The sequence below is a fragment of the Trichosurus vulpecula genome, chromosome 7, assembly GCF_011100635.1.
Source record: "Trichosurus vulpecula isolate mTriVul1 chromosome 7, mTriVul1.pri, whole genome shotgun sequence".
NCBI lineage: Eukaryota > Metazoa > Chordata > Mammalia > Diprotodontia > Phalangeridae > Trichosurus > Trichosurus vulpecula.
In genome coordinates this window covers 222,317,712-222,339,758 of record NC_050579.1, presented here as the reverse complement: position 1 = coordinate 222,339,758, position 22,047 = coordinate 222,317,712, and the positions used below count along the sequence as shown (strand labels likewise).

Here is a 22,047-nt window from a genome sequence, read left to right as displayed (position 1 = left end):
CTCACAGCAGCAAGGCAATCCTTTTACATTTCTCTAATCAATTCACCATCATATTCACTGGCATATAGTTCCTCATATGTCCCTAGGAACTCCCACCCTCCTTTCCCAATCCTGTCAGCTAAAAATCTTGCCTCACATTAAATTGAAAGTAATTGAGACCAGTCACCATGAGTTCCTTCTTCTTCCCTCTTCCACATCTCACATCATACAGATGTCTTCCCTGCAATCTCTTCCTTCACTCCTATCTCACATGAAGGGGTAGCCCTTCTCTTTGGCAAAGGCAAACTCTTCTGCATGTACAAGTGATCCCATTCCATTCTACCTTATCCAACAGATTGCCTCATCAATCCAACTTTCTCATTAATCTTTAATCTCTCACTGACAAATGACTACTTCACCGTTACCTACAAACATAGCCATGTCTCCTCCATCCTCAAGAAAAACTTCACTTTATCTGAATAAAGTCTGCCGTTTCATAGTTAAATTCCTTGATAAGACCATCTACAACCCATGCCTACATTTGCTTTCCTCTCGCTCTCTTCCTAATTCTCTAAAGTCTAGCTTTCATTATTTAACCGAAATTTCTCCCTCCAAAATTACCAGTGACCTCTTAATTGCCAAATCTAGTGGTCTTCTCTCAATTCTAGCCTTCTGGACCACTGTGAAATGTCAGATGGTATTGATCACACATGTCTCCTTGATATGGTCTCTTTTCTAGTCTTTCATTTCCACTACTCTCAGTTCTCCTCCTGCCCACAGCTCTCAATCTCCTTTGCTGAATTTTCATACGCTTCATTCCCACTAAGCATAGCTATCCCTTCCGAGAGTCTGTCCTGGGATCTCTTCTCTTATTCCTCTGTATTAGCTTAGCTCCCTTAATGATCACAGCAGTTTCCATAGATTCAATTATCATTTTTATGAAGTCAATTCTCAGATCTGTTCAGTCCTAACCTCCCTCCTGACCTCCAGTCCCTCAGCTCCAACTGCCTATTGCGTATCTCAAACTTGATACTCCATAGACATCATAAAATCAACATGTCCAAAACTGAACTCAGTTTCTTTCCCCCAGAACCCTTCCATTTTCCCATATCAAAGGCACCACCATTCTCCCAATCCCCTAGATTCCCACCCTAGGTGTCATCCTGGACTCCTCACTCTCACATATTCAATTTGTTTCCAAGTTGCCTACCTTCACAACCAACATCTCTAGCATATGCTCCCTTCTCATCTCTAAAATAGCTGCCACCATGGCGCAAGCCCTCATTATCTCACGCCTAGACCAGGGCTTCTTAAACTTTTTCCACTTGAGACCACACTGCTTAAACTATAGGTCATGGCTCCTAGACTACTGCAATAGCCTTCTCATTGGTCTCCCTACCTCAAGCCTTTCCTCACTCCATCCTCCACCCAGCTGCCAAAGTGATCTCAGTAAACTCCAGGGGCTCCCTCATACTCCCGGGATCAAATAAAAAATCTTTCCCTCTGGCATTTAAAATCCTTTTGAAGCTGGACCCTTCCTACCTTTCCAGTCTTATACTTTATTATTCTCCACAAACTCTATGATCCAGAGACACTGCCCTTCTTTCTTTTCTTATCATACAACACTCCATTTCTGTCTTTCATGCCTAGGATGCTCTTTCTCATCATCCTTACCTCCTGGCTTTCAGACTTAAGTCTCAGCTCAAATCCCACTTCCTACAAGAGATCTTTCCTGGTCTCTCTCAATGCCAGTTCCTTCTCTCTGAGATTACCTCCAATTTGCTTTGTACATATTTCATATGTATACACAGTTGTTTGCATGTTGTCTCCCCCATTAAAATATGAGATCCTTGAGAACTGAGGCTCTTTTTTTGCTTTCCTTTGTGTATACCTATAGCTTAACAAAGTTCCTAGCAAATGACAAGAGCTTAATTAATAATTGTTGACTTGACTTTTAAGGCTGCAAATATGTGCCTGGAGATAATTTTCAAATACTCTAGATTTCTTTACAATTACAAGATTTTGAACATTTTCTCACATTTTCAAATCTCCATGCAAACATTAAAAATATTTTCAAAACATTTATTTCTGCCAAAATGGTTGAAACATTTGTGAGAAAACTGTTCAGAAGCAAACATTTTCTCTTTTAAATCCCTTGGAAACACTTATCTGTGTTGACATAAGCAGTATGGAATTAGCTTCTGTTTAAGTGTGGTAGGAAGTGGTGAGAGTTTAAAACAATGCTAAATTGTTATGCCTTGAACCAATTCAATTAATAGATCTGTATCACAGAAACAAGAGAGAGTACGAGAAATTTTAAGAAATCACCTACTTTATCCCCTTGCATTCATTATTACTTATTCCTAGGAGGATAGAGACCATGATTTCACTGCTATAGGGAACTCCCAGAGGAAGAAATTCCCTCTGCCAACTTGCTATTATACTACATGACCTCTGTTACACTGATACCTATACTTCATGCTGCCATATATTAGAAAATCCTGGGCTTTTTTAAGAATGTAAGGAAACGGAATGATCCTCTTTGACTAAATATTACTTGGGTTAATAAGACCCAAGGATTGGAGTGCGGTGCCTATCATAAAGGATTTGGAGGAGATACTAAGGACAAATAGAAAGACAGAAGTGGAAGACTGCCTTTTCCACATGTCTTACAATCTGCTCCTAAAATATGCCTTGTACTTTCCCACCTCCAAGACTTTGCTTATACCATTCCTCCTACAATGTGAGTCTTTCACTGTTGTTGTCCATCTATCCAAGTCCTACTAATTTTCAAACCCCAGATCAAATCACTGCACTGACAACTCACACGCTATGTCAACCCATGGTGATCTTCTGATCTTTCTCCTCTATGAACTCAGCACAGATTTATTGTCAATGCCACTTATTTGGAAATTAATCCAAATGTCTCCAAGGGGTGTCTCTACTAGAATGGTCTTTCATGGCTATTTCATTCTTATATGGCTATTTCATTCTTATATGGCTATTTAACTTCTTGTGTATATTAATACTTTATCTCATCTACTTAATTTTATGCTATCTGAAGGAAGGGGAAAAATTAAGGAAAAACCTGGACATGAATAACATAGGCTAAAAAGATGTAAATGAGTTGTGATCTAGATTACAGATTAAAAGGTGACTTCTGACTTACGGATTTCAACTATATGGAGTATTTTCAATGAAAAAATTTCAGTCAATCACAACAAGCATTTTTGCCAGCCACTGGAAATTCGAAGACAAAAATGGAATGGACCTCAAGGATCTTAAAGCCTATTGAAGGGCATAAGATGCATACATATAACTATATCCCAATAAGTATACAGAAAATATTTTGAAACAAGTACAAGGTAATTTAGGGGGCAAAGTGGCACAAGCAGCTCAGGAGATCCATAAAGGCCTCATCTAAGAGGTCTTGAACTGAGCTTTGAAAGAAACTAAGGGGGGAAGCTAGGTGGCGCAGAGAGTAGAGCACCGGCCCTGGAGTCAGGCGGACCTGAGTTCAAATCCAGCCTCAGACACTTGACACATTTACTAGCTGTGTGACCTTGGGCAAGTTACTTAACCCCGATTGCCCTGCTCCCCCAAAAAACCTAAAAAAAAGATTAAAAAAAGAAACGAAGGATTTGAAAAGGCAGAGGGAAAGAAAGCATGCCTATCAGCTCAGGGAGCAAGCTAATGCAAAGACACAAAGAAGGGAGATGCAATATAATGTGTGAGACAGCAAGGCCAGTTTGACTAGAATAAAGCAGAGGGAAGAGATATAACATGCAATCAGGATGGAACAGCAGAGTGTTGCCAGGTTGAAAGGATTTTAAATGCCAAACAGATGAGTTTGTATTGGATCCTAGAAATCATAGGCATCCATTTGAGTTTCTTAAGCATGTGCTTTAGAAATATACTTTTGGTAACTGTGTGGTAGTATGATGGAATGGACAGAAGAGACATTAAGCAGGAAAACCACTTTGTTAGCCATGGCAGTAGCCCAATAAAAGAGTAAAAAGAGCCTGAACTAAGATGGTGGCCATATGAGTTGAGAGACAGGACAGATGCAGAATATGTTGTAGAAATAGAATTGACAAGACTTGTCAACTGATTGTATACGTAGGGTGAGGGACAGTGAGGAAACAGTAATGATTCAGGGAACCTGAGTGTCTGGAAGAAATTGGGGAAACGTGGAAGAAGGATAAGTTTGGGGGTAAAGATGATGAGTTCCGTTTGGACAGACTAAGTAATTGCCCAAAAGGCATTTACTGGTGTGAGACTGACACTTAGGAAAGGTGACTAGGGCTAGATAAATAGTCTTGAGAGTCATTTTTATAGAAATGATAGTTTAGACAGATCATTAAAGCTGAAGGAAAAAGTCTTAATGTGGAGATAAAATGATTCCTATTTATACCCCAATTCTCTGGTTTCACCCTATATGCCACATGGGGTAAAAATGTAGAAATGTAATGCCAACTTGACAATTACTTGACTCTCTCCTGCCAACACTACAAAATTTTTAATCTGTCATTCAAGCCTTCACAATTTGGTTTCAATTTACCTTCCCATCACTTTTTATACTACTCTCCTTTGAGTACTCTAGGTTCCAGGCAAATTAGGCTACAAGTTGTTCTCAATCTCATTCTTCCTTTTCTGGCATCTATGCAATTACGTGGGCCACTGTGTGAACCATATTCTTTCCATATCACTGCTCACTGAAATCTTTCTTTTTGTAAATGTCCTGTTCAGGTGTGTTCTTTCTCTATGGTGCCTTCCATGATCCCCTCTGATGGAAGTGAGGCTGTCCTTACTCAGATTTTCTTAAAACTTTGTCCGGCTCTGTCTTCTATGTCTTATCAGAACCTATCTTATATCAACCTTATTTATGTATGTTTATTCTCCAACTAGAGTGCAAGCTCTTTGAGGGCAGAGATTAAGATTTATTTTTTTTTAATCACTGTATCCCTAGCACAAAGCAGAGTACTTCACACACACTAGCTCACAGGATCGCAACCTAAGGCTAAAATGTACGTCATAAGCCATCTAGTCCAACCCCTCCATTTCACAGAAGAAAGCAAGGCACAGGGAAGTTAAGTGACTTGGCCAAGGCCACACAGGTAGTGATCATTACAGGTGGGATTTAAAGTCACATCCTCTGATTCAAAAGCTAGTGTTCTTTCCCTTATACCAAAGATTTTTAATCTAGCAATTATGAACTTCTTTTAAAACAACATCAACTTTGATAACTGTATCTCAATATAATTGATTTCTTTTGTAATCCTATATATTTTATTTTATGCATTTAAAAATATTATCCTGTGAAGGTGTCAATAAGCTTCTCCAAACTGCCAAAGGGATCCATGACACAAAAAGTTAAGAACTTCTATCTTGTATTTAAAATATACTGCCCCTCCTCACTTCCATCTCTCACAACTCTCACTGGCCTCAAGGCTTATTAGCTCAAGAGTTACCTTCTAAATAAAGCCTTTCCTGAAACATCCAGCTGCTAGCATCACCCCCAAACTCACCTTGTATATATTTTGCATATACCTACATATGTACATTTTGTCTCTCTCACTCTGTAAGTTCCTGGAGGGCAGGAGTTCTGAACTTTTGTCTTTTCATCTCCTTAACCTAGAGCACCCTGCCTAGAACATAATGGGCGCTTAATTAACATCTGTAGATGAAAGTTTTTCCAGCGGATGAGAACCCAACAGGGCTATTTCTCTGCTGGCATAGCCTTCTAAAACCCAGGCCTTAATACCAGCATGGCCTCAGCAGAGTAGCATTCAATGCTAGCACTTTTATCTCAATAAAACTGAGAAGTATTATCTACATGTAGGGAGAGTGGGCACACTAAGTTCTGTGAGGCAAGAAAAATGTTGACAGGATTATTTGGTCCACATAGGAGTTAGAAGATAATTGGAAAGTGGGGCATTTACTTGCATTCCCTCAACAATTTAATTCAACAAAAATTAAGTGCCTAGTCTAAGTTGATACGGTGACTGCCCTCATGAAGCTTACAGTATAATAGAGAACTAAAAATATATACCAAAAATGACAACATACTAGAAATACATACATCTGTAAACACAAGTGTGTGTGTATATATATAATATATATGTATGTATATGTATATTCTGCTAAAGGATGAACAGAATCTGCAGAAACAATTTCACACGGTGTGGACAGCAGGTACCCAATGTGTTACTGGGATAAAGATTGCTAGTCACATAGAGTTGTGGTCCTCAAGCATATAAAGGAGATTAACCAAGATTCAAGATATTGTCTCTCTTAATAGCACTTACCTCCATCTCCCTTTGTCCCTAAGGTTCTTGTTTCCTATCAGGCCTGAATTGAACTTTCCATACCTCACACTTACATCTGTATCTGTGTATTGTGTGTATCTTTCTACCTGTCTCTTTCTGGTATATGTATATTTCTCTCATTTTTCTTAAATTTTTCATTAGCTTTTTAAAAGCTATTTGGCAAAGTGGGGTAATAAAGATAAAACCAAAGCAACCTATGTGCAGTTGGTCAATGGTCAAGTAACCACATGGGTAAAGTGAAATGACCAAAAAAATCCAGGGCAAATGATCCTAGAGGATGACACACAGAGTGGTATGATTAAGAGCAGGAGGCCAGCAATCTGTCCTCAACTGAACCAAAGGCCAGGGATCTGGCTGCAAAGTAGACAGGAAGTCAGGGATTTATACCAAAATGGACATGAGTCCAAAGAAAACTGTCCTGGCCAAGAACAAATATGTACTCTGCTAAAGAAAGGTAAGCACAGCCTGAAGGAATACAGTTACTTGGTGGACATGTGACCTTGCATGGTTTAGACTAAATGTCCTTTTTGTTCCCTTACTATTCCATAATTTTGCGCTTCTATATACCCATTATGGGTTTAAAGAACATACATAACAAGTAGAAACAGTTAATTACCTTTCTTCCTTCTTCCCATTAAATAGTGACACATTTGACAGGAAATAGAAAATACTTATATAATCACAAATTACAATTTGTTCTATTTCGTGGCATTTTACAGCAGAGAAAAAACCACCTACATTTTTGCTGTTTTTCATTCCCCTAGATTTGAAAGTAGGGAAGAACATGATAGGAAAAAGATTCTTCCATGCTAATAGCAAATGTTTCTGGCAGAGATGCTGTCACTGGCATGATATTATAATTTTATAGTGCAATGAAGTCCAAGGCTTGGAAATAAAAGGGAAGGAGGGAAAAATGGTGATCAAGTACATCATGAAGAATGAGGAAGTTTAAAAAAAGGGGGGGATCAGATAAAGCAGATAAGCAGAAAACAGGAAAGAAACAATTATCCAAAAGCAATTCAGGTTGCAGGCTTTTTGATTATTTTCACAGGAATTCTCCAGATAAGTTATGGAGCTGAATAGATGAATCACCCAGAAGTCATTCAGTACTTTTAAAGGCAGATTTAAAAAAAAAAGGCCAGGCACAACAATGAGGAAACAAATTCAGGGTAATTCTCATGTAGCAGCATCAAAAGCTACAGGTGGAAGATTTCCATTGATGGAAGAAAATAAATTTTATTTTTACCTCATCCTCACATCAAAATTACTCAAAAGACCAGACTAAGGTTGTGTTTGAAGGAAAAAGAGAATTTCAGACATAAGCAGGTAGGATCAAGTAGATTTCCCTTTCCATTGACCTCTATGCCAGCCTTAGAAAGACATAAAAATAGATTGTATGTAAGTTTTTGCACTTCACCTCAATAAAATGTAAACAGATGGAATGACATGATGCTGGCAAGGTGTGGTGGGACTTTAGAACCAGCTACTTTTTCCCGACTTCATTTGCTAATGTAAACAATGACTATGCACACCAAAGCCACCAATAAAGCCGCCATTTGTCTCTGGACAAATTACCTCTGCCCTGAGGCAATGAAAAATGAATTCTCCTTGCTCAGAATTCCAGACTGTTTCAATTTGATTAACACTTGTCATTTATATTCATGAAATAAAGTTTTTCTTTCAATGACCAAAAAGCTATAAGATAAAATTGCCAATTCCTTCCTACCAACAGAAGACAGAAGGCATACACAGATTATTTGAGGCTGCCAAAGTTTTTAGGAAGACAAATTTAATTACCACCATCTCCATTTTTCGGAAATTAAAACCATGATGGAGTAATTTTGTCAACAAATGGACCCAAGCCAATGGTGAAATGCTGGGATCTCTAAATTATGTGGCACTACTAATTTATATTTTAGGCTGAGCCATAAAAAGTAATTTCTATCTAGGCAACAGCCAGATAGGATAGATTAAGATAACACAATGTCTTGGTAGTAAGCATGTACATAATGTTTGCATATAAATGAAAAATGGATGGAAATTTGGAATTTTTCAGTGGATAAATATGTTTTAATAAATATGCCACATTCTGTCAAAAAGCTATGAATGATGTCACTACTACTAACTGAGCTGAACTAATAATAATAATAATAAAGAAAAGATGAGAAGAACAGAATAATAATAAAGCTGGCTCTCTTTCATGGATTTGTACACAGCAAATCCTCAGAGTTCAAATACAGTCCTCAAAACATCCTTGAGAAATCAACCAACTGTGACTCACAACCACCACAGCAAAGACAGAGCATCGGTGCATAAAAGCTTAATACTCAGATTTAAATACATATTGTTATAGCAAATTCTCGCAATTTCCAAACCAATCGAAATGAAAAACAGTCAAAAAACTTTTTTAACTAGCAGAAGAAATTAAAATCACGTGGGAATGAGGATAAGGTACATATTATTCCTGCCATCTTGCCTATGACAAGAATTCTCCTTAAGATGCTTTCAGTGAGAATACAAATAAAAAATGAGCTTACATTTTACTACTTTTATTGTACTACAAAAAAAGCAGTTATTTGATCACCTATGCAATTGTCCACAGAACATTAGGTAGGGATTTATTTAGTATAGGAAATTTCCTAGTGAGGAAATTCCCTCTACCAATGTAATTCTATAGTCTTAGAGAGCTGACTAAAGAGAGTACTAAGAAGTTAAGTGACTTGTCCAGGGTCACACAGTGTCTAAAGCAGGAACTGGGCCAGTCTTCCTTGACTCTGGACCAAACTGTCAATCTACCATTCCAAGGTAAAGAATAGAGCAGGGTAATGACTTGTCCAGGACTGTTTCTAACTGACCTTCATCTAATGAGATGAGAGATAATGATAAACCATAATGATACTAACAATTAGCATTTAGGGTTTTAACATTTGCAAAGCACTTTACCATTCATTATCTCATTGGAGAAAAGAATTTTTAACACCTGCAATGGAAGGATGTTTATATAAATAGCTCTAAGTAATTTGAACTAGAGGAATAAAAAATATCTATCCTTCTCAATTAAAGAAAAACCACATACACACTTTTCTAAACCCCCTTTAAAAGAAGGGGCAGTGTTGCATAGTGAGAAATGTACTGGACTTGGAGTTAAAAGATCTGGGTCAAAATCTCACCTCTGACTGACACTTTGACCATGGCCAAGTATGGGCCTCAGTTTCCTTATCAGTAAACCTCATCTGTAAAATGGGGATAATAACACTTATACTTCTAATACCATCTCAGCAGGTTGTCCTGAGGGTCAAACAAAATAGTCCATATAAAGCTTTGTGCAAACTTTAAAGCACTGTATAAATGACAGTTGGTCCAAACGTATGATTTCATCCATATAAGAAGCTCCCAAGTAAGGAAAACTCCCACTACCAATTCAAATCTGCAACTGCTCTGCGATTTATAGTCTTAAAACAGGGGCCTCTAGAAAAGCAACGATCTAAAGCAACTGTCAATTGCTGATACCGTTGCCATCATCAGTGGTGATCATAGAGTTTTTATTGCCTAAAGCTGGTGGACTGTTTGCTCCTTTTTAAGAAAAATCCCCATAATTGAAAGATGCAACTGCAGAATCTAAACCAAACATGGACACTAGGACTTACACTTTCCATTATCAAACCCCAAGTCCTACTTACCTCATTTCCAACTGTTGAAAGGGTAGCAAGTTCTGGGCCCCTGGAAGCAAAGGACAAATTGGTACAAGAAGAATAACTTCTCTTTTTTCCAACATGAGGGCTGTCTTTTGCCTGAGGAAGAAGTCTTTCCAAGCTTTGTGATTCTTTGACATTGCTAAAATGACCTGATAGGTTTTGACTTTCTTCAGATGATCTTTCTAGACTGTAACGAAGAGAGTTCGGGCTGGCTGCTTTTTGAAAATAAAAAACACCAGTTTTCCTCTGGAATGTTAATTCTCTTGTGTTGACATCATCTAAGTGTTTCTTTCTCTCTGCACAATATGGAGTACTGTCTTTTTCTAAACTGTTTTCCTTCAGTTTACTTACTTCTCCTCCTGTTTCATCAGATTTAGCTAGAGAAGTTTTCACCTTAAAAAATTCCCTGTTTGCAGCACTCAGCAAAGGTTTCTGCTTAATGCTGTCAACTGAAACTTCTGGAGTCAGTCTCAGAATGTCACCACCCAGTGTAACCTTCGGTACAGAGGGTTTCTCCAATACCAAGCCACTGGGGAAAATCTCTTCCTTTTCTGAAATATGAGTATCTCTCTGCTTTCTTCCATCATTTTCATGAACTTGGCCTGAATCAGTTTCTTCTACAACTCGTTTCTTCGGTTTCCTTCTGAAATATTTTCTTCCAGGGGAATACTTTTCAGGATTCAAGGGAGCTCTGGCAGGATTTAAATACTGTTCTTCTTTCTCTGCTCTTACACATCCACAGATATTCCCCATTTGATTTGCAAGCAATCAGAGCTCCACAGATTCACTCATTTCCAAATCCTCTACACATTGATGTCCTTTCCAGGGAGTTTGAAATTCCTCTTTGAATTATAATTCCTCTCAGACTTCATGTCCATCCTCTTCAGCATGAGGCCATTTTGCTTATGAGCAATACACTCACAAGAAATGTCATGGCATACTGCCCAGGCAGGCCTCTGTGTCTGATTAGACACTGTGGCTTATTTCTGGCCACCAATCCTCTTATACAAACATTACTGCTGTCAAAATGTAATGCCAAGGAGCTTTCCCAGTATACGTGGAATTTGACAGCGTCCGGAGAGCCTTACATCTTAACTTTCGGTTTTCTCTGCTATTTAACATAATGTGCACACACTGTCAAAGTTTGCAACAACCTTTGAAACTATTTGCCAGCACTACAAACTTGAGAGCAAATAACAAAGCAGATACCAGCCAGCTAAGAATGATTTAGCAATGTGCCTTTCAAACACAGGTTTCATTTCTTCATCCGTAAAATGCAGCTGTTAAAACTACATGTTCACGTTAAGTCCCTTCCCACTATAACCTTCTATGATACCTCTATTTTTTTCCATGAACAAACAAAAGAAACCTCAAAAAATAACTCTTTTAGAATAAAAGCACACACTTCTATAGTCCTTTAGAATGAAAAGCATCTTCACAACAACCTTGTTAAATTCTACATTTTACAAATGAGGAAAACCAAGGTTCAGAGAGTTTTAGTGACTTTAGTCACACAGCTGAATATCATCACTTCCAGATTTACATCCAAGTCTCCTCAAACTAAGCCTCATTCTCTTTCCAAAATAGCAACCTACTTTATTTCCTGATATCTAAAAGCTGTGTAGGTACAGTACAAACAAAATTTAGGTATACGTGCTCCCTGTTTTTATACTGCTAAAAGAATCCAAAAATACATGCAGAACAGGCACACTTGTTATAATGTACTTCCATTCCAGTAAAGGAATTAATTTTTTAAATTTCTTTTCGAAATTCAGTGAAATAAAATGCTGGGCCTCCTGTAATGATAAAGAAAAAACTGAAGGTAGATAGGGAGGGATAAACTTGTTGAATGGCAAATGACTAGTGATAAGGCAATTAGTAGTATTAACTCTGGTGCAGTGGAGGGATAAACTTGTTGAATGACAAATGACTAGTGACAAGGCAATTAGCAGTATTAACTCTGGTGCAGTGGGGGGGGGGAGGGGATCCTGGATGTGATCAAAGAACCTGGGTCCAAAACTGAGCTCTGCCACTTACTACCTGTGTGATCTTAATCAAGTCACATAAATTCTCTGAGATTTAATTTGCTCATATGTAAATGTAAGGACTAGCAAAGTGGGACATTTTACTATTTTTTTTCTTTTAGAGTGCTTCTCAGGACTGAGGCAATCAAGTGTCTTTGAATAAGTCTTGCCTTTGTTTCTAGGAAGGCCCATACCCTTTTGCTAATTGGGTCAAGAGGTGTGAAGGGTATATATACTCTGAGGGTAGACTTTAAGATAGAACTCTCAGAACTGTGGGAGGAGAGGTTTTGCTTTGGGGGCTCAATCATTGGAAGAGTGTTCTTGTGAATACTGTGGGTAGCTGTTAAAGAGTCCCTCTCCCCCCCGCCCCACCCCCAGCTTTGAAAAACCCAGATGTTAGTGCTTCTGTCTCTGGTAACTATGCATGTAATGTCTTGGTCAGATGGCTAGAAGCCTGTCTGTTGATTTGTGTTATTTGCTCTGTTTATATAATTTCTGCTTGTAATTTCTGTTTGTGTTTTCTCTGAAGTTCATGGTGCTGACTTTTCCACCTGAAATACGTGAATGGTATGTGTGTGTGTGTGTGTGTGTGTGTTTAATTAAAGTGAGACTGTAAACCCCTTAAAGTTGTTTTCCTTAGAAAAGCAGATCAAAGAACTTGTGCTAGTAGCCCTCCTGTGTGCTGGTGTTATTGGCCTGACATAGCCACAGTAATAGCAAGTAGCAACATTGTTGTTACAGTAAAATCATAGGATTGAACTAAATTGAACAAAGGGTACTTTCCACTCTAAATCTACAATCATATGATGCTGTATGGATTCAGTTACACAACAAAGGTAAAAATATTGATAGATTATGCTTTTCCTGAGATAAAGTACCTAAAAAATAAACTGCATATTTGTACAGATTTATATGTGATACAAATAAGACAAAAAAGTCTATAAATACTACATAAAATTTTCTTTTACCTTTCTGAAATCAATGCTTTCTTTTTGGTATCAATAGTATTAGATAAGCAGTCAAGTCCCATTAAGGGAATATTACCACTGTTATACTTAGTGATAAATCTTGGCATATTCAATCCAAAAATTAAAAAAATCAACCAAAATACTCAGAAGCATACCATTTTACTTAAAGATGAGAAAATATTGCAGCGTTCCATTATAAATATGTCTTGGTACACAATGTGATCTATTGGAAAGAGGGCTGGGTTCAAATTCCAAATCTGATATTTACCAGTTGTGTAATAGTGGACCAGGCACTTCGCATCGCTGAGCCTCAGTTTCCTCAATTGTAAAATAAAGACATCTGTAGTACTTAAATCACATAGGGGAGAGAATGAAGGGAATACAAGTGCCTACTATGTGCCAAGAACTGCACTAAGCACTTCTGCAAATATTATCTTATTTTAGATCCTTACTACAATCTTGTAAGGTACTTTTATTATCCCTATTTTATAGTTGAGAAAACTGAAGTGGAATTTAAGTGGCTTGCCCAGCGTCACACGGTCTGGAACTGGATTTGAACTCAGGTCTTCCTGAATTCAGGCTCAGTACTCTATCCACTGTACCACCTAAGAGGATGTTATGAGGCTTAAATATATATAAAGCATTTGAAAACCTTAAAGCACTCTATAAGTGTCAGTTATTATCATTATTATTATTAATGAATTATTTTTAATATTGGCTAATATGGGGGCGATGAGGAAAGATCCATAACGGCTTCTAATTCCAGACACTAAAAATACATTAGAGATTTCCTATATAACACCTTCATCAAGTATGTGCCATTGGGCTCCCTTCCTTATAGCCAATTCAAATTCACATCAAGGTCTTTTTGATTCTTTCATGATTAACTTTCCATAGATAAACCTACCAGACAGCTTTCCTTTACACTGATTTCTAATGCATATGATTCATTAAAATTAAAGGAATTCCAAAGAAAAACAAATGTAAAATTTCTTTGTCACTTCAAAAATCTATGATCTTAACAATGTCAGTATTCCCTACACTAATCTGGAGCACAATTCATCCATGTCTTCTCATCCTCTGCAACTCTAATCCATATGTATCCACATATGAATTCATGCAGATACTATGTATTACATGTGTGCATACATATAGATACACATATGTACATTGTATAGATGTAGATATAAATGTGTGTGAAACATACGCATGAATAAACAGTTTTCTCACCATATCAACATTTCTTATTGAAAAGTAAAGAAGCATTGAATTTTTAAAAAAATTATTGCAACTAATTATATCAATTATCTTTACCTTCAATCACTTCTTAGGTGTCTAGAAACTGTCGATAAATAAGGTTACTTTCTCGATTGAATCAGGATTTTCCCCTACAAAAAGTACACATTCACTCCTGGAAAAGACTTATTAAAACAAATTGTGTTGTGTTACACTGGTAACATGATTTGGAGTAAGAGGACCAGGATTCAAATTCTGCCTTTGCAAATTATTACCTATGTGACCTTAGGGCAGTGTTACCACCTCTCTGAACTTCAGTTTCATCATCTGTAAAATGGTAGGACTGATCTAGGTGATCCTTCCACCTCTCAATCTATAATCCCTAAAGGGAGTCAAGGTACTATGTCTTTAGAGCTATGAATTCAGAATTTATCTCAATCATGAAATCTAGCAAGGAGATGATCTCTTCCCTTAAAACCCTGAAGAAAGTTTTTCTCATCCCAGATCTAGCATCTTCTCCCTGCCATCACTGATGGAACATGATCTACTCCATCTATTTCTCACAAATGCATATAGTGTTCACTGTAGTATAGTCCAGAAAAAGAGGACTCCGTTTTAGAAAGGCCAAGCCCTGGCTTCAAATCCTGACTCTGAACTTACAACCTGGGGCAAGCCACTTAAGTTCTCTGGCCCTGCTTCCTTCTCCATAAAGAAGAGACTGGTTACTAAGTGACGCAGTGCACAGTGCATGGGACCCAGGGTCAGGAAGTTGTTGTTTGTTCAGTCGTTTCAGTCTTGTTCAACTCTTCATGAAAACATCTGGGATTTTCTTGGCAAAGATACTGGAGTGGTTTGCCATTTCCTTCTCCAGCTCATTTTACAGATGTGGAATGGAGGAAAACGGGGTTAAGTGACTTGCACAGAGTCACACACCTAGTGAGTATCTAAGGCAGGATTTGAATTTGGGAAGATAATCTTCCTGACCAAATCCAGCCTCAGATACTAGCTTAATGATCATGGACAAGTCACTTAACCTATTTGCCTCAGTTTCCCCATCTGTAAGATGGAGATAGTAATAGTACCTACCTCTCAGTGTTCTGAGAATAAAATGAGATATTTGTTAAGCTCTTTGTAAATCTCAAAGCATTAGCTTTTATTATACGATTTCTGAAGTCCCTTACAGTTCTAAATCTATGATTCTTGATAGTATCATGGGAAGATTCCCATGTTAACCAACATCTTAGAGAAATCATTTAAACTAGATATGTCTTCAACAGAATCATCCTCTCAGTCTTGCTAATTAATGAGTCAACCAAGCTTTGGCCTTCCCTTCCCTCCCCCTTGAAAATATATCTCTGTTTCTCTGAGGCCTTGGGAGGTGAGATGCCTTATAGCAGAGCCAGAACTAGAACCTCAATTTCCTGACTTCTCATCTACTGCTCTTCCTCTGACAAGAGAAGGCAAGTATTCATAATGGCTTTAGAAACTAGAGTTTCCAGGATGACTTTTATTCCCAAGCCTTTCTTCTTCCTCAAGCTTTACTAGAGTACTCAGACCAATCATTTTATCCATGCAAATACTCCCTCCACTAATATCTCCATACATTCTATATCGAGGATCTATCCAACAAATTGGAGACCTCATTCTTTTAATAGAAAGAAAGGAAACAAGCATTTATTAAGTGTTCACTGTGTGCTGGGCACTGTGCTAAGCCATTTACAAATTTAATCTCATCTGATCCTCACAACTTTGGGAGGAAGGTGCTCCCATTGTTTCCACTTTATAGTTGACAAAACTATGGAAGAGAAAGGTTGAGTAACTTGTCCAAGGTCATACAGCTAGTAAGTATCTGAGACTTGATTTTGAACTAAGGTCTCCCTGAATCCATGCCCAGTGCTCCATCCACTAAGCCTCCTGGCTTCCTCTAATATTAGGGTACCAATATACTCCTCATACTGTCCCATCTATTAAATACTTCCATGACTATGGTGTTCTCTGAGCCAAAGAAACATAGCACCATGTTGACAAAAAAATTGGTTTTGCAAGCATTGGGCAGTTTGGCATCACTGAAAGCATTTATGCAACTTTCAAAATCAGCTTAACTGCCTCCTAGTCAATTCAGGGCAAGGGACATTACCCATCTGCAGCATCCATCTAAGAGAGGCGTATTGATTAACTCAATGATCTGCTTCTCCAGCTGTACATTGTATTCTGGGCAATATACATTTTGAATTTATTTTGGCTTATCAGTGTGGATGGTTATACCAATCTCTTTCACACACTTATGGATTTTTCTGGAAGGCTATATAACATCCTCAGATTCAACATAATTAATATAAAATCATTTGGAGAAAGGAGTAGAAAATTTCACCAATAAAAGGGGATGCTTCTTTTGTTTGAATTCATGCCACTTTCCATGACACTGGCAAATACCTTTGAGGAACACAGCTCCCTTTCACAATTGAACCAATAGCCACTCTCAGTAGCTCAATCAATACACATTTATTAAGTACCTGCTGTGTGCTAGGGGATATGAAACTAAAGTAAAATGGTCCACACTCTCTAGAAGTTTACATTCTACTGGAAGAGTGAAGAAAGTTATCTCAGTCATAATTTTTGATGTATGAGTAGGAGGTGCTTTGTGGAAGACTGCAAGGTTCTATTGAAATGATTTAAGCTCTCTCAGTTTCAGGTACTTCATAAGTATAGTGGAAATGATGGCAGCTACAACACTGACCTCACAGAGTTATGAGTATCAAATGAGATAATGTGTACAAGACATTCTGCAAATCCTAAAGCCCTCTACAGAAGTCAAGCTATTTCTGTTACTGTTTGAAGAAGAGGCTGTAGGTTGCCCAATGAAGTCAAATGCTTTCTTCAAGTCAGTAACTAGTAACTATTATTTCTTCTTAAACAAAAGTTTAAAAATTTTAACTATCATATAAGCAATTCAAATTGTGATTTTCTTTGAGTCAGTAACACAGTACTTAGGAAAATTAAACCAAACTTCAAAATTACATGACCAAATGTCCAATAGACAAAAGAGTAAAATCAGCATATATGTTAAAATATGATTAGGCAATTATAAAGTAAGAATCAAAATTTACTCTAAATTAGCATAGTATTTGTAGGTGATATCCTTTGTAGTTATTCCCAGAAAGCACAGCCCTACACAAACATCAATTAAATTGTTCCTAATTCAGGGCAGGTTGCAACATTAAAATTACTGTGCCATCTAGTGTTAGCCAAATTAGAAAATGGTTTGTACAGTATTATTAAGCTATGCTAAGGAACACTTACCAAAATTCAATATGGAAACTAGCTATAAGTAACGATTCACAAAAAAGTCTAATTAACAGATGAAGTTTGTTCTACACAATAAAACAGGACCCTTTTAGACTCTGAAACAAAGACAATAAGCTTTGTTTGTAAAACAAAAAAAGAAGCTTCATTTGTGATCTTATTTACAAATGAAAAAGAAATGTCAAAGTAATAAGTGGTGCTACTAGTGGCCAAAATGATTGCTTTCCTTTCCTTGAAAGAATAAAGCAACAAAGTATAAAGATATATTATTTAACGAATATATTTCTTGTATTTCAATTTTTTCAAAGCACACTAATGCATCTAAATTATTCTCGTGAGACAAATGAAAACATGATAGTGATAGGCCAGAGAATAAGCAATGGAAATTATGGGATTCAAAAAAAATAAAAAAGCTCACCTGAAAGTGCAAAATTATTGTCCATATTAATCCCAAAGTCAATTTGGGATTCCCATCTGTTATATCATCATTCCTAATATTCACTAGTTTCACCTGTGATTCAAAAAAAAGAGAGATAAAACAATGTTACATAAAATGCTTCCTAAGACAAGTCCACGCCCTGATCTTTTATCAACATAAAATCAGTTTCAAAGTTTCCATAGAACACACGGACGCTTTAAATAAACACCTAATCTAAAACTATTATCCTGTTTAGTTATCTTGGGCCCCGAGTTACTGAGCAACCCACTAATTTGAGTTCCTCCTCTTCTCCCTCTTTCTTCTGTGTGCAATTCATGAAATTACGAGTCCAAACTGTCATTTTATAAATGAAGAAACTGATGCCTAGAAAGAAGTGCATATAGTATATGCTTATACTATAGCTGAATTCTTCCTTTAGTATTACTATTAAGAACATTTATTCAAGTGAAGAATAACCAAGTGTAATGATTTCATCTTAAACAAATTAACCTTTTCACATTTAAAAACATTTTAAGTAAAGGCATTTAAATTATTTGAAATAAAGACAATAAGAAACAGATACTACCTGTTTTATTACTAATATCTCATTTTATTCCCATTTTTTCTTCCCCATTTCTTGTCATCCTTGCTAAATTAACTGTCTCAAAACAGAATCATAGGGATCTTTGATCTACAATCAACTCAAGAATGAAGTTTTCTCCACTTTGAAATCTGCCCATATCTGCTTTTCCCTTCTGGAAATCTCAACATTATTCTCCTTTTGGCTTAAGACACCACAATATACAGTATCATTCGTGAAAGCATAGGGGGCTTCTGTGGTTGTTCAGTCATTTCAGTCGCGCCCAACCCTCCATGATCCCATTTGGGGGTTTTCTTGGCAAAGACACTGGAGTGGTTTGCTGCTTCCTTCTCCAGATCATTTTACAGATGACAACCTGAGGCAAACAGGGTTAAGTGACTTGCCCAGGATCATACAACTAGTATCTGTCTGAGGCTGGATCTGAACTCAGGAAGATGAGTCTTCCTGATCCCAAGCCCAGTGCTCTATCCACTGCCCCACCTCACTGCCCATAGAAGGTGACTTCTAGGTTCTTTGTAAAATTATTTGTTATTGGTGTTTCGGTCCAGGCCTGTGATTTCATTGGTGTGAGGGGAATTCTCCCTTAGAAAACGCTCTGCCAAGGCTTACAGGAAATTTCTCTGCAATTTAGAGTTGTAGAGATTTGCCTGGGGCATTGAAAGGTTAATAGACTAGCACAGGTCACTGCTTCCCTGAAGACTTGTTTTTCTCCTCCCCTCCCAGAGCCTTTTCCTGGAAGAGCAAAATACCCTGACCTCCTAACCAAGCCATATCTCATGTGCTCATACCTTCGGGGAAGGAGGACTCCTTGGGTCTCACAAGACATGACACCTTCTTCTGTCAGAAGGTTAAGGCCTCCTCCGAGGAGGACCTCCAATAGTCTAATCTCATGCCTACTTCAACAAATTTCTTTCAAACTACTGATAGTCAGTCTAGACTTGCTACTAACCATTGTTAGCATACCCCTATCCCCTCATACTCACTTCATCCCAATAATCCTGAAATGTATGAAAGATGTACAAACCACATTCCCTATCCTCAAGCCTATTCACCTTAACCCTACTCCATAATGTTCTTTTCTAGAGCTAGCTGCCCCTTCACTGTGCCTAGGAAAGATCTGTTCCATAACCAATAAACTTCTTGTCATTTTAAACTTTTTCGCATCTTCCATCTTCTGGCCCTCACTGAGACATGGCTCCTTCCTAATGATATTGTATCCCCTGACACTGTTAGTATTACTGGCTATACCTTCTCTCATTCTCTCATGGTAAAAGAGCTGAAGTACTCTTTGCTCCCCATCACCATTTCCACATTCTCCCTTGAACACCTTCACCAAGCAACTTCTCCTATACAAAATTCAGGATATCTAAATTTATTACCCAATTCAGATCCCAGTGGCTATTTTCTATAGATCCACAGAACTTTCTCCTTCATTCTTCAATGAGTTCAATGCCTGGTTCACAGAATCTCCTCCCCACCCCCGTGTCTTCATATTAGTGACTTTAAATACACACACACACACACACACACACGTGTACATATGTATATATGTGTGTGTATATGTGTATACATACGTGTGTTTATGTATATATATTAGTATGCCCTAAAATACACTAATGTCCCAGTTCCTCAAGCTACTCAATTCCCATGCACTCTTCCATTCCTTCTCAGATCACCACAAAAATTGTGACAACCTTGTCCTCACCACACTTGTAAGTGTTCCACTTCCATCTTCAAGAATTTCCAAGTTCCTTTATCTTATCATCATCATCTTCATCATCATCATCGCTAATATTTCTATAGCACTTTTATGCCTGGAACTATGCTAAGTTCTTTACAATCATTGCCTTATTTATCCTCATAACAACCCTTGAAGGCAGATGCTATCATTATCTCCACTTAACAGATGAGGAAACTGAGGCAAATAGAGGTTAAGTGTCTTGCCCGAGGTAACACAGCCATTAAGTGTCTGAGGAAGGATTTGAATTCTGGTTTTCATGACTCCAGGCCTGGCGCTTTGAAGGCTATGCCACATGTCACTGCATATTTCCCTATGCCCTATGACCCCTAATCCTGTTTTATCTTCATCATGACTTCCATTCCCTCTTCCCTTCAGTTCTTTCCCAGACCATAACTCCTGCTCTCGCTACATTTTCCTCTCCTCCCTATTTTAACCCTCTGGTGATCCAACTCAACTCTACACTATTGTCCACCTTCAATTTCCTTGCCTCTTAATCCTTTGCCTACTTTAGGCCTATCATGCCTTGCCAAGCCTCAAACCTGAATTACCCTTACCATCTGCCTTCTTTGCTCCTATTCACTTTACACTGAACAGAGCCAGATGAAATCAATGAAACCATTCAAACTGGACCCACTACAAATTTATGTCATTTTATCTCAACTGAGCATTCACAGTTACCCTGCACACCACAACCTTCTCATCTATCTTCATGTCACCTTTTCCCTACCACCTCAATCAAATACCTCACCCTTGACTTAACCCCAAAAAGTTGAGACCATTCACTGAGAGGCCTTCTTCTCTCCCTACCTCCCTCAGACATCTAGACATCTCCCTTCACCATCTTCACTTTCATTCTAGTCACAGAGGAAGATGTGGCCCTTGTCTTCACCAAGGCAAATCCCTCTACTTACAATCTTGATCCCATCCCGTCCTGAGTTCTCCAGCAAACTGCCACCACTATCATCCCCACTCACTTATATTCCTACATCTCTCCTTACTTTGTGGCCAAATTCCTTGAGAAATCAGTTTACAATCAGTGCCTTCACTTCTTTACCTCTCACTCTCTTCTAAACTGTCTGCAACTGGCAGTTAATCATTAAATGAAAACTGACCTCTCCAAGCTTATCAATGGTCTCTTTATTGCCAGATATAATGACCTCTTCTCAATCTTGATCCTCCTTGACATCTATGTAGCTTTGACACTGTTGATCACCTTCTTCTGGATATTCTCTTCTCTCTAGGTTTCTAGATACTGCTTTGTCTTGATTCTCCTCCCATCAGTCTAACCACTTTAACTCATTCTTCATCCATGTCACACACCCTAACCATGGCTGTCCCTTGGACTCTGCCTTGGACCCCCTTTTCTTTTCACTCTATGCTATCCCACTTGGTGATCTCATTAGCTTCTGTGGGCTCAGTTATCAACTCTATGCACAAGTTTCCCAGATCTCTATATCCAACCCTAATCTTTCTCCTGAGCGTCAGTCACACATCTCCAACTGCCTCCTGGACATCTTAAAAAGAAATGCCCCAAAGTTCATCAATAAACATTCATTTAGCACCCACTATATGCTAGACATTGTGTTGAGTGCCAGGAATACAAAGTAAAGCAAAAGATATTCCCTACGTTCAAGAAACTCCCAGGTTAATGAGAGAGACTACATGCAAACAACAATGTAAAAACAAGCTTTATGTAGGATAAATGGGCAATGATCAAGAAAGGGACATTAGCATTACACAGGATCAGGAGAGA

General features: G+C 38.0%; 1 protein-coding gene across 4 annotated transcripts in view; it reads right to left on the bottom strand.

Annotated features, from left to right (window-relative positions):
* DST (dystonin) overlaps positions 1-22,047 on the bottom strand; it is a 611,236-nt gene that overhangs the window by 260,361 nt on the left and 328,828 nt on the right. For 3 of the 4 annotated variants that reach the window (XM_036768011.1, XM_036768012.1, XM_036768013.1), the window contains one exon: positions 17,953-18,045. In XM_036768011.1, the coding sequence (XP_036623906.1) occupies positions 17,953-18,045 (93 nt within the window). Of the gene's footprint in view, positions 1-9,988; positions 11,042-17,952; positions 18,046-22,047 lie in introns of those variants that run through there. The other variant, XM_036768009.1, reaches the window with a different exon arrangement.